Source organism: Ogataea parapolymorpha, chromosome VII (genome assembly GCF_000187245.1).
Source record: "Ogataea parapolymorpha DL-1 chromosome VII, whole genome shotgun sequence".
Taxonomy (NCBI): Eukaryota; Fungi; Ascomycota; class Pichiomycetes; order Pichiales; family Pichiaceae; genus Ogataea; species Ogataea parapolymorpha.
In genome coordinates, this window is record NC_027860.1 from 1130580 (window position 1) to 1144427 (window position 13848).

Sequence of the window (13848 nt, forward strand, 5' to 3'; positions counted from 1 at the left end):
AATATGATATAATTAAAATCTAGCAATTCTTTATTTTCTTAGCACAGATGGATCCTGGAAAAAGCGAGATTGAATCATACAGCCGAGAGCGAAATAAATTCCTCATCACTGAGAATATCTGGTAGGAGCCAGTCGGATCTATAAACAAAATGGATTTGAGGTCCTGGTGCTTCCGTTGCCTCGTTTTCACTCCTTTCTGGCGTAGTTTGGATCGCTTTGGCAGCTTGTTCTTTTTGCTTTCGGTATTGGTTGACAAAAGACACAGCACTTGAGGCCAGAAAAGTGCTACTAAAAAGATAGGTTGCAAAAGTGATGATGGAGAGAGCCATAGAAGATTTCTTCAGCTGGCAGTTGCTTGCAAGTTGAAGTAATAAAGCCGATTGTTTCTCCAAAGTAGTTAGATTATTGGAATTGTAGGAGTCAAGCAAGTTGGAAAGAGGTCCTGAGAGATTGGAGGAATTTGATTGAGAAATAAGATTCTCAATTTCATCGTAAAGCTCGTTGTCAGACGATGTCGAGTTATTAGACTCATCCTCATTGTAGTAATTAGACAGTATAAACTCCGAAAGATCAGAAGTCAGGTTATAGCTGCTGATCAAGCCTTCGACACTGGAGCAGGATTGAGAACCATATTGACTGACTTGAATGATTATATTGCTAATCCACAATGCTTGCGAAATCACCTCAGATCCAAACAATGACGAGGCATAACCAGCCTGCTTCAGGGAGACACCTACTGCCGTTTTGGAAACAAACTCCGAGGCACTTGTTGACAAGGTTCTGAAGACAGATGATTTCCACAAGAGGGCCTGAGTGTTTGAGTTTGTGTTCTTTTTGGTGAATAATTTTGGCAAAGCGTAGTTCAAGGAATTGGAGCTGATACTGGTACAAGCTGAAGAAATCACAACCGCAGATTTTTTCCACGAGGGATCAATGTAAAGGGACGGCTCACTAAGGTCCCTTTTAGCCAATGAGAATGAAACCTCGGATGAGGTGCTATTATAGAGCTCCCTTAGCTCATCTGCCAGAGAAGTCAAAGAGCTCCGGTCGTTAATGATTTTTCCTGATAAGCCAATAAGGATTACCCCAAGGATCAGCTGGGCATATCTGGCAGTGGAGGAGGAAGAAGATAGAGAAACCATTAGAAAAGAGGGACAAATATTCGGAGTTGAACCAAAAAAAGGGGACATGGTGGCTTTATACTACCATGCATGTTGTAAGAACAAGACAAAAAAGGGCCGTATCCCACAACAAAAACAACGTCGCGGTGTAAGGGCGTTTTAAATGATCATAATATACAACTGCTCAAGTAGTCGCAAAGAATTTAATGAGTTTCGCTCGCGACGATATCATTGTTCCGTGTGCAAACCTTCCATTGGACACCCCCTCGAGAATCAATGAGCTGCGACATGCCATCAGCTCCAATCAGCTGATGAATTCTGCCCACAACTTGCACGAGTTAATCGATCAATTGTTCAGTTTCGTCAAAAATAGCCGAAGTACCGATTCAGCTAGCATCCAAGACCTTCTGGAGAGTGCCAAGGAGATCACGATATTCGAGGGATGTCCCTGGTCCAATTACAAGACCGTCAAAACATTGGACTGGACTGCTTATGATGAAATTGTTGCTTCGTCCATTTCAATCATGCAGATTTATCATCTATTAACATTGGAAGCACTCGAAAAACAATACAACTCAAACGATCTCGCTGACGAAGTATGGAGAAAAATATCTAATATGCTTAAGAGCGCATTTGGGCTTGCTAGCGAATTCCGGGATCAGGTGTCTGAATTGCATCGACCCCACTTCGATTACATTTATCATCTGAACCAGATATTGGTGCAACTTCTGATCATTTTCAAGAACATTTACGTTACACATAGAGAGATCAAGGCTAGATTTGGTGTTTTTGATCAGGTTCCTGAGAAACTGAATACTTATGTTCGCATACTGATATTTGTCTACAACGAATGTGCAGTTTTGGAGCAATTGAGGAAATCTTCGCAAGTTGGGACTTTGAAAAGGTTTGTGGAAATTCTATTCTCATACTATAGAAGCCTCTTCTATTATCACAAGAATGAGTTAGGGATAGCCCTTGGTATCAGCAGATATGGCCTTGCCAACAGCATCGATCAATCCAAAATCAGATCGAAGTTGCATATCAAGGCGAAAAATTTCAATGTTAAAGACAAGCACCTTTGGAGTGAAGAAATAAGGTTTATGAGAGAATTCCAAAATCCAGGATTCCCAGCTGCATTTCGGCATAATATCTCTACTGTCGTTGATATATTGCGCATTCTAAATTCCAAGTATGAGAAACTCAACAATAGTATCAATTTTCAGGAAGTGCCTTCCCTTGAAGAAGTGAAGCATAGATACCTGTTTGATTCTGCAGACCTGCCGTCTGGACTTCAAGTGCCGCTGGTAGATATCAATCATTTCATTCCAACATGTCTGATGGAAGCCACTAACGTTCAAAATGTTTACTTTTAAGGAAACTCAACCATATAAAAATCCTATCCCGTTGCACCAATTGGCCATCTTCCCATAGAAACCATACAGATTCTTACCTTGAGGCACGAAAAACTGACGCACACCTCCCCCTGTTCCGCCTAGCATTGGACTCGATTTCTTGTTGGTCAGAATCTGAATAGCATCAACCCAAGCTCCACAACGTATGTTGAATCCTGTTATAAATTCATCTTCTTCCAAATAAAAATCTGAGTGATGACTTTTGAAGTTTCCAAAATCCAGATAGCTTCGATCAGTGAAAAGGACTCTGATTCCGTCCAACGCCAAACCATGTGTAACTTGTAGCCCGATGACTCGCTTATCAGGAAACGTGACCATCAAATCATTGCCCTGGCCTCCTCCGTAAACCTCGCTTTTCGTAAGAGACAATGTACCACCATTCACCAACACAGGAGAACTCAACTCATTAAGTAATTTCCGCAAATCACTAATGTCTTTTTGTACAAACCCTCTTGCAAGAGCTCGAACATTAATGGGTCTCTTAGTTTTTAGTTGAGACTCAAGTTGGGAGACGGATAAGCGGACGACTGGGCGGCAGCCCTGACCCTTCAAGAACACTGGTAGGAACTCGTATTGCAAGTCGGGGAATTCACCAGTCATGAACTCAACAAGATAGATTCCTGAAGGTGCCACCAAATCCAAGGTATCTTTATCGATCGCCAAAACGGATATTTCACACACTGCATCTGCAGGCAGTTTCATTCCTTGGTTGCATCTAAATGCAGTTGGTCTAAATGATTCCACGTAGAAATCAGCGGGGACAGCAAAGGCTGGATGATAGAGAAACCTTATTTTGTCCAATCTGTGCCATCCAGGTTCTGTGCTTGTAAGCACGGGGCCCCATTCTGATTTCTTTGTTCGCTGACAATACGCCTCTTTTGCTAAGAACTTGCGGTTCAATGTTAGATAATCACGAAGCATAACTCCATTCCTTTGATGAGGACAACCAAGTAAGTGCCCTATTTCGTGCATAAATGCCCCTAAAGTCAACGTAAAGCATTCCCAAGCAGTACCACATTGGTTGCAATCATTTGCCACTTCATTGGTGCTGATCGGCGTGGTGTCGGTCAATGCTCTATGCAAGGACTCCATATTCATTGGCCAGGAGTGAAGTCCGTGGGACCCAAAGATCGCAAGCTTGATCCTATCGTTCCCACCACCCAGTGCGGCATGTCCCAAAATTAAGTTCTGCGTCTTATCCCAGTGAGCATCCAAAATCATGACAGCCGCCATAGCTGGCACGCGGGAGGTTGCCGACTCCGCGAACGGGCCACCATATTTGGTCAAGGAATCCATCGCAATGCCGAAGAGCTCTCCAGCTTTCTTCGCCTTAGGGTTCTGTTGTGCATAATCAGCGCTTCGGAGTTCAGCAACAGTGCGTTCCGACCGAACAATGTGTATTTTAATCTCGTTGCGCAGGGTTCCTTTTCCCTCCTCAATATAGCTGATGGTACTTCGGGTTTTTTCTTCCACAAATCGGAAGCTTCTCGATCCGAACTTCTCTAGATACATATCATCCTGCGTGAACGCCTGCATCAATCTTCCGCCCATGCGCAACTTGCGTACTGCCGCATCAATATTGTTTCCCTCGTATCTTTTAGCCTGCGGACAATCAAATAGTTGAGGTGAGTCTTTGCCAACCAAAACACACAAATGTATTTTTGGAACAAGAGACTCGTCGCTTATCGGATTGTAATTCAATTTGACTTGTGTTTGATCGAAAACCACTGGGCCATCTTTGGGAAAAGCAGGCTGCCCATTCATCCATATGCCATCCACATGTTGTAAAGTGAGACAATTTATCCCATCTCCGAGATGGACCATTGCTTTAAAGTAGCCATCCACTATCTCGTAATATTGCACGCTGAACTTGTCATTGAACACTGCAAGCAATCCCTTGCGGCGTGCCAACGTTCGCCCTTTTAGGATGTAAACAGGTACCTGCAGCTCGAGCTGTTCTGGAGGCAGGTTTTCAAACTGAAAAGGCATGAAAATAAAAAGTTAGACACGTTTAGAATCAATTTTAAACGTCGCATGCGGATACTAAGGAGATATTATGTGGGCTGAAACGGCACAAAACCTAAACAATAATAAGGCACTCGTGTTGATATTCCTAATGGAGAAATGTTATTCGATTTCTTGCAAGGAACAGTACATGATCCTATTATCGGGACTGCAGGTTTACAAAGCTGTTTAGTGCGTTGAGTAATCTAAGTTCCTTATTTATCGGAGACAGACATCTTCTGCAATCATCAATAGAAGTCGATGCGGGATCTGCTGGGATATTAGATCCAAAGGGTGCGACAATCAAGGAAAGCCGAAGCTCATCTGCAATAGTCGTAAGACATGCTTCCAGTTATTTTTAGAATCATTCAGCTTTTGCAGTTTTACAATCACTTAATCTAGGCGACAACTGTAAACTTTTGGTGGAGGTCAATAAAGCGGCTCTGTGGTGTGTCGTCATAGACCCTAATTATTTATAGAAAAAGCCGGCAGAAGCCTTATATAAATGTTTTACTAGCTCCGCTATTATTTAGTGAACCCTGCAAGTGCGTGTCACATCCACGAAAAAACAATCCGGCTTGCAAGCGAAGAAATTGAAAAACTATTCAATCTTGTCGACCCAAACTTCGACGCGACTATTCGTAGAGGACTGAAATTTGCCAGGTTGAAAAAAAAAATACAAAAATCGCAAGCAGTCAAAATTTGGTGAGCTTAGCTGCAGTGATTCAAGTGCGAATTCAAAGGTCCACATAAAAAAAGATCCAAGACATACATTTCGACTCATTCCCTCAACTTGTTATTTTACTGGACGGACCATTCCAGCTAGAACAAAGCCTAACGGCAAAAGATATAGTGACATTCGCCACTTTAACCCAAACTGTTTAAGTCAAGCGTTATCTCAAGACATACGCCGTTTGGACATTCAGATTTTCAAAACCAGTACATTCCTTACTTTGAATCCGCTTTTACATGATGGGAGACAATAGCGACCTATCTTCAAAATTACAAGATCTTAGCATCCATAATCGAGGCCTTAATCCTAACGCACAGGCCAAGCTGTTAGCTTTTCAGGCCAAGAGGCAACAACAACATTCGAGTGAAGAGCTTTTTAGCCCGGCTCGAAATGCTTCTCCAATCTTGAGCTCGCCGTCGACTCCGCGCACCGAGGACGCTGGCGCCCCGGGAACACCAAATCTTGATACAGAAGAGAAGACCGATTCTCAATCCGCAGAAGGTCTGATGAGGCGAACATCCTTCAGAATTCCAAAGAAACAGTCCGAAACCGATGAGAAGGCCTTGTCAGATTCACGAAGCCGCAGCCATAGTTTCAAAACCATGAAGGACCCCGTGGAGCGCCCGTTTGGCGGACACGCCACCAAATCTTCGGATGCTGTTCCTAGTCAGGATAAGCCTCTACCAGAATTACCAGACCTTGCGTTGTCCGATAAGTTGGATGCGATCGTCCGAAACGAGATCAATCAAGCAGCCTCTACAGAGGCCAAACCCCCTCAAAGAAAACAGTCTTTATCTCAAAGAAGAGGAATGAAACTTGATTTCAACTCCTTGACCGACCCTCAAAGTCAAACAAGTTCCAACAAGTCAATGAACAAGCTCAAACTCAATATGCTGCCTCAGAGAGGAGTTCCAAGTGTTCCGCATAATAGCGCGCCTGCTCCTATCGGAGGAGCAAGATCCAAACCAAATCTTCGTCTTCCCCAGGCCCAACCCAAACCCGCAGGCATGTTTGCTAATTATGCGAAATATGTGGACATCAAATCGGGTTCTCTTAATTTTGCTGGTAAGGCTTCTGTGCATTCTAAAGGTGTTGATTTTTCAAATGGCTCTTCTTTTAGAATATCACATGACGATTTACAGTTTCTGGAGGAACTTGGACGCGGAAATTATGGAATAGTATCAAAAGTATTGCATAGACCTACTGGGATTATTATGGCAATGAAAGAAGTCCGGCTGGAGCTGGACGATTCCAAGTTCAGACAAATCTTAATGGAGCTGGAAGTTCTCCATAGTTGTGTCAGTGATTGCATTGTGGACTTCTACGGCGCATTTTTCGTTGAAGGTGCTGTTTATATGTGCATGGAATACATGCAAGGCGGCTCACTTGACAAAATATATGGAAATGGGCTGAATGAACCTGAGTTAGCTTATGCTACCAAATGCGTTGTCAAGGGTCTCAAGCAACTGAAAGACGACCACAATATAATCCACAGAGACGTCAAGCCGACAAATATTTTGGTCGGGGACTCTGGGAAAGTGAAACTATGTGATTTTGGTGTTAGTGGTAATTTAGTCGCTTCGTTGGCCAGAACCAATATTGGATGCCAGTCGTATATGGCACCAGAACGAATCAAATCCTCAACACCAGACGACGCTACCTATACAGTCCAATCGGACATTTGGTCATTGGGATTATCAATACTTGAGATTGCAAAGGGTAGCTACCCTTATCCACAAGAAACCTACGACAACATATTTTCGCAACTGAGTGCAATTGTTGATGGCGAACCACCAACATTGCCTGACGATCGCTTTTCCAAAGAGGCACGTGATTTCGTGAATCTATGCCTAAACAAGAATCCAAATAAACGTCCTGTCTATGCTGAGCTTTTGTCGCATCCATGGCTGAACAAGTATGATGATGCTACATGCCAACAACTCATGGCGGAAGTTGTTGCGGACGCCTTAGAGAGGAAACGCGAACAAAACGAAAGTTCTCCTAATACTTCAGAGCCTCACGTCATGCCGCCATTGCATAAAACACAGCTAAATAGGTAGACACTGTTACATACTATCATTATCATTGATTATTATATCAGCATATTTCAATGATTTTACTCAGTAGTCGGACTCGAATTTTTCTCTTCCCGGAATATAAGTGTCCAATAAAGGCACTATTACATAATCAGGTAAGGAGAGGGTGCCAAGTCAAAAAAATACTTTAAACGATTTGATATACCCAACTATGGTTTTATGCAAGAATTTGATCTCCGCCAATGTCAGACCTGGTATTGTGGGAATTAGAGGACTTGCATCAGTTCCAAGTACTGGTCATATGGGAGAGCAACGCGCAGAAGAGACTATTGTTCCCAAGCCTAGAAGAAGACGAAAAGTTACTCAGTTCACTGACAAGCTGAATAAAGGGCCTTCTTTCGAAGACTTTGTCAGCGGCAAGGCTAAGGATTTATTTGTGGACCCCTTAGAGTTGGCACGGAAAGATCCTGACGCCAGATTGCCCTCGTGGCTCAAAGTCCCAATTCCTAAAGGTAAATCATTTCATTCGCTGAAGAAAGATGTCCGGGAGTTGAAACTAGCAACTGTGTGCGAGGAAGCCAAGTGTCCAAATATCGGAGAGTGCTGGGGAGGTAAAAAGTCAGAAGCAACTGCCACAATCATGTTGATGGGAGATACTTGCACGAGAGGGTGTCGTTTTTGCTCGGTGAAGACCAACAGAAACCCGGGGCCACTAGATCCAAACGAGCCCGAAAATACAGCAGAGGCAATAAGTAGATGGGGGCTTGGATACGTGGTTCTGACTACTGTGGACAGAGACGATCTGCCCGACGGAGGTTCTCATCACTTGCGCTCTACTGTCGAGAAAATCAAAGAAAAGGCTCCTCAGATTTTAGTTGAGTGTCTGTCAGGAGATTTCCGTGGAGACCTGGAGATGGTCAAGGTCCTTGCATCTTCACCGCTAGATGTTTTCGCTCACAATCTAGAAACAGTGGAAGATTTGACGCCACATATCAGAGACAGACGTGCTACGTACAGACAGTCACTTGCAGTGTTACGCACGGCAAAAGAAACGAACGTTGATTTGGTTACGAAGACTTCTCTGATGCTTGGATTTGGAGAAACTGATGGACAGATCATGCAGACTTTGAAAGATTTGAGAGAGAACAACGTGGACGTGGTGACTTTTGGGCAATACATGAGACCTACCAAAAGACACATGAAGGTTGTCGAATACGTTACTCCAGAGAAATTCGAGCACTGGAAGAACGTTGCCTTGGACATGGGATTCCTTTATTGTGCATCAGGACCGCTGGTGAGGTCCTCTTATAAGGCTGGCGAGGCGTTCATCGAGAATGTGATCAGAAAACGGAGACGTAACGTGGGTGTTTCTCGCGAAGTGGAGGTTGGAGACGATGTTTTCGTGTCCAAGGAAATTATAAGTAATATTTAACTTACGCAATAAACGTTAAAGGTAAACAGTACATTATTATGAAGACCAAGCGCCCGTCAATCGAGGAAATACGATTTTCTATTAACCAATAGTTCAGTGAATATAGGAACATGTTTGCCTGTTGGGTCGTAGGAGACGTTCGCACTGAATAGCATCGCCAAGCTCTCAATCGAATTTTTGTTCTGATCCCGGTATTCGAGAACCTTATCAAGATAGATAAATAAACATTTTAGTATTTGGTAGTTTTCAAACGGGAGCGCTCTAAGAACAGAATCAAACTCGCGTATTCTAATGGAAACATTTGAAAGTCGAAGTAGTAGTCTAAGTTGCGCGCAGTCTTCCTCATTCAAAATTCTCTCTCCGGAGCGAAGCCATCGCTTGAAAAGCGTCGTGACGGCATGAATGCTAGGTTTCGGGTTCAGGTTCATTAAATCAACATCGCCCAGTTTGTTAAACATTTCCTCCAATTTGTTGATCTCGGATTTCACAGATGATAACCGGAAAATTCCAACTTTGTCATATCCTATCTCTTGGTCCAAATATGTGAAGCACCTATACATCATTATCGGGACCTTCAATCCATGGTAGTAAAAATTAGACATTTGTGAAGATTCCTTGATCGTGAGGCCGAAACATTTTGATCTAGGTTCTAAAAAGTCACTTGCCTTTGCTTGATAATCATCTGGTAACTGTGTGGTTTCAGACTCTTCAGGAGAGTCAAGGGATAGCGCGAGCTTGTCTAAAGGTCCTGTACTTGAAGGAGATCGCAATACTTGTGAATTGTGCCCATCTAAAACGATTTCTCGACTACCTTCGTTCATGGAATGTATTTTGTATTATGTTCAATGTCGAAAGTCCTAAACCAATGTTGCCGGTAATGGGATATACCCAATAACCTCAATGACACTGCTAGAGAAGAATCTACCAGGTTCAATGTAAAAGTGTGAGTGTTATATTTTGAAACGGACTGTGCTCCCAACCAAGGTTCACACCCCAGATGTTATTATATTGTGTGATGATGCAGTACAATCCAAACAAATCTGGCGTTCATCCAAACCGGAGTAAGATTTGTTAGTGAGTACAAGCTTATCTTATTTTTTTCTTTTTCCTTTTGCAGGGCCCAGCGGTGCTTTAGTACTATGGAGCATAACACAGCCTGATTCTACGTTTTTTTTTTTGTCAGATGAATTTTGAAATTTCATCTGGCTGAAATTCTAAATGTCCGTATTTCGTCTCGATTTAGGTTAATTCAATTGGATCTATTCTTCTGTATAAAGAGAAAAAGATTGCTAACAATTCACCGTTAAGGTTTATTCGGCCTCCTCACTTGCTTTCACAACTTTGGTTTTTGCCTCCTCCTCGATCTCTGCATCAATCTTAGCAATCTCAGCTTCAAGCTTGGCTGCCTTTTCGTCAGCCTTGGCAATGTTCTCCTTGGTCTGTTCCTCTTGCTTTGACTTGAACTCCTCCAGCTTGGCTTTCAGGCTGCTGATCGTATTTGGAATCTCGTCGGCTTTCGATGGCAAAGCGATGGACAGCTCAGACAACTGAGCGATGACATCAGGCTCGATGACAAACTTAGAAGATTGTTTCTTCTGAGTCTTTTTTCCTTTCTTGGACTTATTACCGGCGAAGAAGTTTTCCTGCTCCTTCTTAATGATGACAGCATCCGCCGGCATTTCAATCTTACGACCAGTAGATGTGGTGTTCGAAGGAGCTTTTGATTCTTCCAATGGCTCCTTGTCGGTTCTAACATAAGTAGGGTCGAAGTGGCCAAGCAAAGTCTCCACTAAGGTGATCTCGCGAGTGAACGCAGGTCTTTTTGAAGTCTCCTTCAGAAGTTCAATTTCAGCTTGCAAATCTTGCTTCTTCAAGGTCAGGTTGTAAATCCTCTCCTCTTCTTCTCTTCTTTTACGCTCAGCCTCCATGTCGGCAACAAATTTCTTGTGCTGGGCATCAAATTCTGATCTCACCTTGTTGATCTCGGCATAAATTCCATCCTTCTTGGAGTAAAGAGCCTTTCTCTTGTCAAACAACGATTGTCTCTTGTCCTGAACGCCCTTGTTCTTCAAGCTCAATGAATCTAAGCTCTTGGTAACTTCTTCAAATTTAGCTTGGATTTCCTTGTTGGAGACAGCGGATTGCTTTTTCTTCAGCTCTTGGATCTTGAGCTTGTCATTGTCAATGGACTTCTGCAGTTGCTCGATGGAACCAAAGTCCTTTTTCAATTTTCTCAAAGAAGTAATCTCCTTGACGTATCTTCTCTCATCAACAAGCTTCAAAGTACCAGAACCAATAAGATCTTCCAACTGGTTGATCTTTTTATCAATCTCCTCGACATTCTTGAAGCTGTTCTTGGAGTTTTGGGCCTGCAAATCACCAATTTTTTTCTTCATTTGGCCGTCTATAGCTCGAATCTGCTCATTTAACAAGTTTCTCTTGTTTTTGATCTCACTCTGCTGCTTGATGATCGTGTTGAGCTCAGACGTCAACCTCTTTCTCTCTTCCAAAACATCTTTTGGAGTCACAGTGACCTCGATCTGCTTGTTCAAATCAGCAATTTCTTTGTTGTACTTATCCAACTCCTTGTTGAGTTCAGCAAGCTTAGCGTTTCTCGCTTTAACGTCAGGCTTTTTGATGAACCGTTTGTTTCTAGGAGCTTTGATCACTGGCACTTCGTCAGACATTTTTCTACTTATCAGTTCTTTTGGATATCAAATATTCACACAGATAACAAATCTAAGTCCAGCAACTAGCTCTATGAAGTAGAAGATGGTAAACTTGAAACACTTGGTACTCTAAGTCTCTGAGGGAGATTGAAAACCTGTCGAGCTTTTATTTTTCAACACTTCAACAACAATTTTCGATCTCGAGGTAATTAATTGTGTTTGGTACACGACCTTATACAGCCATAAGTACAAGCAATTAGGTCAAAACTTATTCGGAAACCATATTATGGTATACTATAGTAGACACCAATGTTCGCATAATGGTAATATTTAACAAATCAATTGAACCGCGTAGTCTCTATAAATCCCCAAAAAAACACATCTTCACTCCCAAAGAGAAACCCACATGGGCCAAAATCAGTAGCCCCAGAACCAGCATGGAAAACTTTTTGTCTTCCTGCCCGAAAATAGTTCCAAAATACTGGGAAATTTTGACCACAATGCTCCATCCACTCAGAATAGCTCCTATACCAATACAGGTCCATTTAAGAGCATTGTCCAAAACGTGATGATTGATAAGTAATCCACGGAATATACTTAAAAGCGCAGCTGGGATCCACATGATATTTGAGTATGAGTAGATTGAAATGAGCTTGGTCAAGGGAATAAGCAGGACGACTTTAAAATAGAAGCGTAAAGCCAAATATAAGAGCGTTGGGATTATTGCGATGTATCCATATAGTAGGTTGATGGAAGTGATGATCATTTTAAAATAGTTGATGCCTAATTTGTCATTGTGTAGAAACCACTCGCTTAATAGTTCAGCAAATGAGTTACAAAAGAATAAAAGATAAACCAAGGTCGCTGTGATCCACACTGATCCGTAAAGGTCCCCAACTTCCCTGAATTCCTCCTCGGGAAGTCTCACTAAAGGATTCAAGCTTCTGTAGCAATTGCGGAAGAAGTCGCTTGATTCAAGATCAAAGAATTGCCTGTAGTAATTGAGGGTGAATATCCCACCCGAATAGGTCTTTCTAGATTTTGAGCTAGAGAATGTTGTATTTGCTGTTGACGGTGCGGGCGCCGGCTCTGGATTTGCCGGGGAACCTAAGTCTGCTTCGTGCACTTCTGACGCGCCGCTGTCCGGCTGGATAAACACATCATCGTCCTCAAAAGGCTCAGGAACTGGCGGCTGAGGTTTTAGAGAGGTGTAATTTGACATGTCTAATGCTAACCACGTATTAATTAATTTTTGGAGAATTCGACGCGTCGACCGACAACTCTCGTCCAACGGCAGAATTCAATTAGTCTCGCCTTTTTTGAAACTTGTTTTTTTTTATCGTGCACTTAGAATTCAATTCATCGTGCCAAGAACGTGATCAACTCGGAATGCTCAAGACGCGTCATTCATTGAAATTCAGGGTTGGAGTAATAATTTCATAATTGCCTCATTGACTTATGCGGACCTCACTTGATTAAACTTGCCTGTAATAGCGTAGAGAGTGGCTCTACTGCCGGTAGCACGACTACTTCTTTTTCAATCAGTGTTTCATATCCTCATACCACCATACGGACATGCTATAATTCCAGATCTGATACAAATACTGTCGTGTACTAACCATAATAATAGAACAATGCGATCAGCAAACCGGAATCTGGACTTTGAGGCGTACAGGCTCAAAGGAAAAACCCTTGTTTGAACCATCAGGGTACTGCATTACAAGCTGTATCCCTACTTGTAACAGTTGATGGAGTAAGTCATGAATTCCGAGATCTTACTTTCCTGCAACCAATGCTATTGATGCCTCTTTTTTTTTGGCCAAGATAGTAATTCAGTTCCGCGCTTGAAAATTTTACGACAACAAAGGGACGCTGTGTCTGCCACGACCACCCGCTGGGCAGTTCCCAGAGGGGTCAAACTTTGTAAATGCTTTTAAGTTTTGTTTAGAGATTTCTTGCGTTGCAATTTGAGGTGGTTTCTTTGAAAGAAACAGCTTTCCGAATCCACAGAATCTGCGTGTATGGATAGTAATCACGCACACTTCTTTAACATCAAATAAAAACTCTGCTTCAAACACAGACTCTTTCACAGCAAGAAAACAGCTACATTTTTGTCATTCACTAGTATATTACAACACAGTTGATACCCTTCCACTCGTTTTGAAAAGTATTGAGACACGCTTTTAAGTTCCGCCAATGGTCAAATTCAATAACCTGATCCTTCTCAATTTGGTGTCCACCATGGTGAATGGTTTATACCTTCCCTCAATGTTTCCTCACCTGGAGATGAGGAAAGTCATAAAACGAGAAAACTATGATAAAGAGGCAGTAGCTCGAGATCGTTTATATTCGAACTCGAGTCTAACCGAGGTTGAGAGCTCGGCATCATCAACATCATCCATATCCTCAACATCATCGCCCTCTGAAGAATTCGAGGATCT

The 13848-nt window shown here is 42.5% G+C and overlaps 8 protein-coding genes across 8 annotated transcripts; 3 read left to right on the forward strand and 5 right to left on the reverse strand.

Moving 5' to 3' along the window:
• Positions 1-74: 74 nt before the first annotated feature.
• Positions 75-1142, reverse strand: HPODL_03027 (uncharacterized protein; the record flags this gene model as incomplete). Its single annotated transcript, XM_014077358.1, has 1 exon — positions 75-1142. The coding sequence occupies one exon, from the start codon at positions 1140-1142 to the stop codon at positions 75-77; it is 1068 nt and encodes a 355-aa protein (XP_013932833.1).
• Positions 1143-1327: 185 nt separating this feature from the next.
• Positions 1328-2494, forward strand: HPODL_03028 (uncharacterized protein; the record flags this gene model as incomplete). The annotated part of the gene is made up of 1 exon (XM_014077359.1): positions 1328-2494. One exon carries the CDS (start codon positions 1328-1330, stop codon positions 2492-2494), a length of 1167 nt encoding a protein of 388 aa, XP_013932834.1.
• A 6-nt stretch (positions 2495-2500) lies between these two features.
• HPODL_03029 (putative metalloprotease) lies at positions 2501-4522 on the reverse strand (the record flags this gene model as incomplete). Its single annotated transcript, XM_014077360.1, has 1 exon — positions 2501-4522. The coding sequence occupies one exon, from the start codon at positions 4520-4522 to the stop codon at positions 2501-2503; it is 2022 nt and encodes a 673-aa protein (XP_013932835.1).
• A 984-nt stretch (positions 4523-5506) lies between these two features.
• HPODL_03030 (MAP kinase kinase that plays a pivotal role in the osmosensing signal-transduction pathway) lies at positions 5507-7330 on the forward strand (the record flags this gene model as incomplete). The annotated part of the gene is made up of 1 exon (XM_014077361.1): positions 5507-7330. One exon carries the CDS (start codon positions 5507-5509, stop codon positions 7328-7330), a length of 1824 nt encoding a protein of 607 aa, XP_013932836.1.
• Positions 7331-7517: 187 nt separating this feature from the next.
• On the forward strand, positions 7518-8738 carry HPODL_03031 (Lipoyl synthase, mitochondrial; the record flags this gene model as incomplete). Its single annotated transcript, XM_014077362.1, has 1 exon — positions 7518-8738. The coding sequence occupies one exon, from the start codon at positions 7518-7520 to the stop codon at positions 8736-8738; it is 1221 nt and encodes a 406-aa protein (XP_013932837.1).
• Positions 8739-8794: 56 nt separating this feature from the next.
• Positions 8795-9559, reverse strand: HPODL_03032 (RalA-binding protein 1; the record flags this gene model as incomplete). Its single annotated transcript, XM_014077363.1, has 1 exon — positions 8795-9559. One exon carries the CDS (start codon positions 9557-9559, stop codon positions 8795-8797), a length of 765 nt encoding a protein of 254 aa, XP_013932838.1.
• A 489-nt stretch (positions 9560-10048) lies between these two features.
• Positions 10049-11425, reverse strand: HPODL_03033 (nuclear segregation protein; the record flags this gene model as incomplete). The annotated part of the gene is made up of 1 exon (XM_014077364.1): positions 10049-11425. One exon carries the CDS (start codon positions 11423-11425, stop codon positions 10049-10051), a length of 1377 nt encoding a protein of 458 aa, XP_013932839.1.
• Positions 11426-11765: 340 nt separating this feature from the next.
• On the reverse strand, positions 11766-12629 carry HPODL_03034 (Protein YIP5; the record flags this gene model as incomplete). Its single annotated transcript, XM_014077365.1, has 1 exon — positions 11766-12629. The coding sequence occupies one exon, from the start codon at positions 12627-12629 to the stop codon at positions 11766-11768; it is 864 nt and encodes a 287-aa protein (XP_013932840.1).
• Between the last annotated feature and the right edge of the window lie 1219 nt (positions 12630-13848).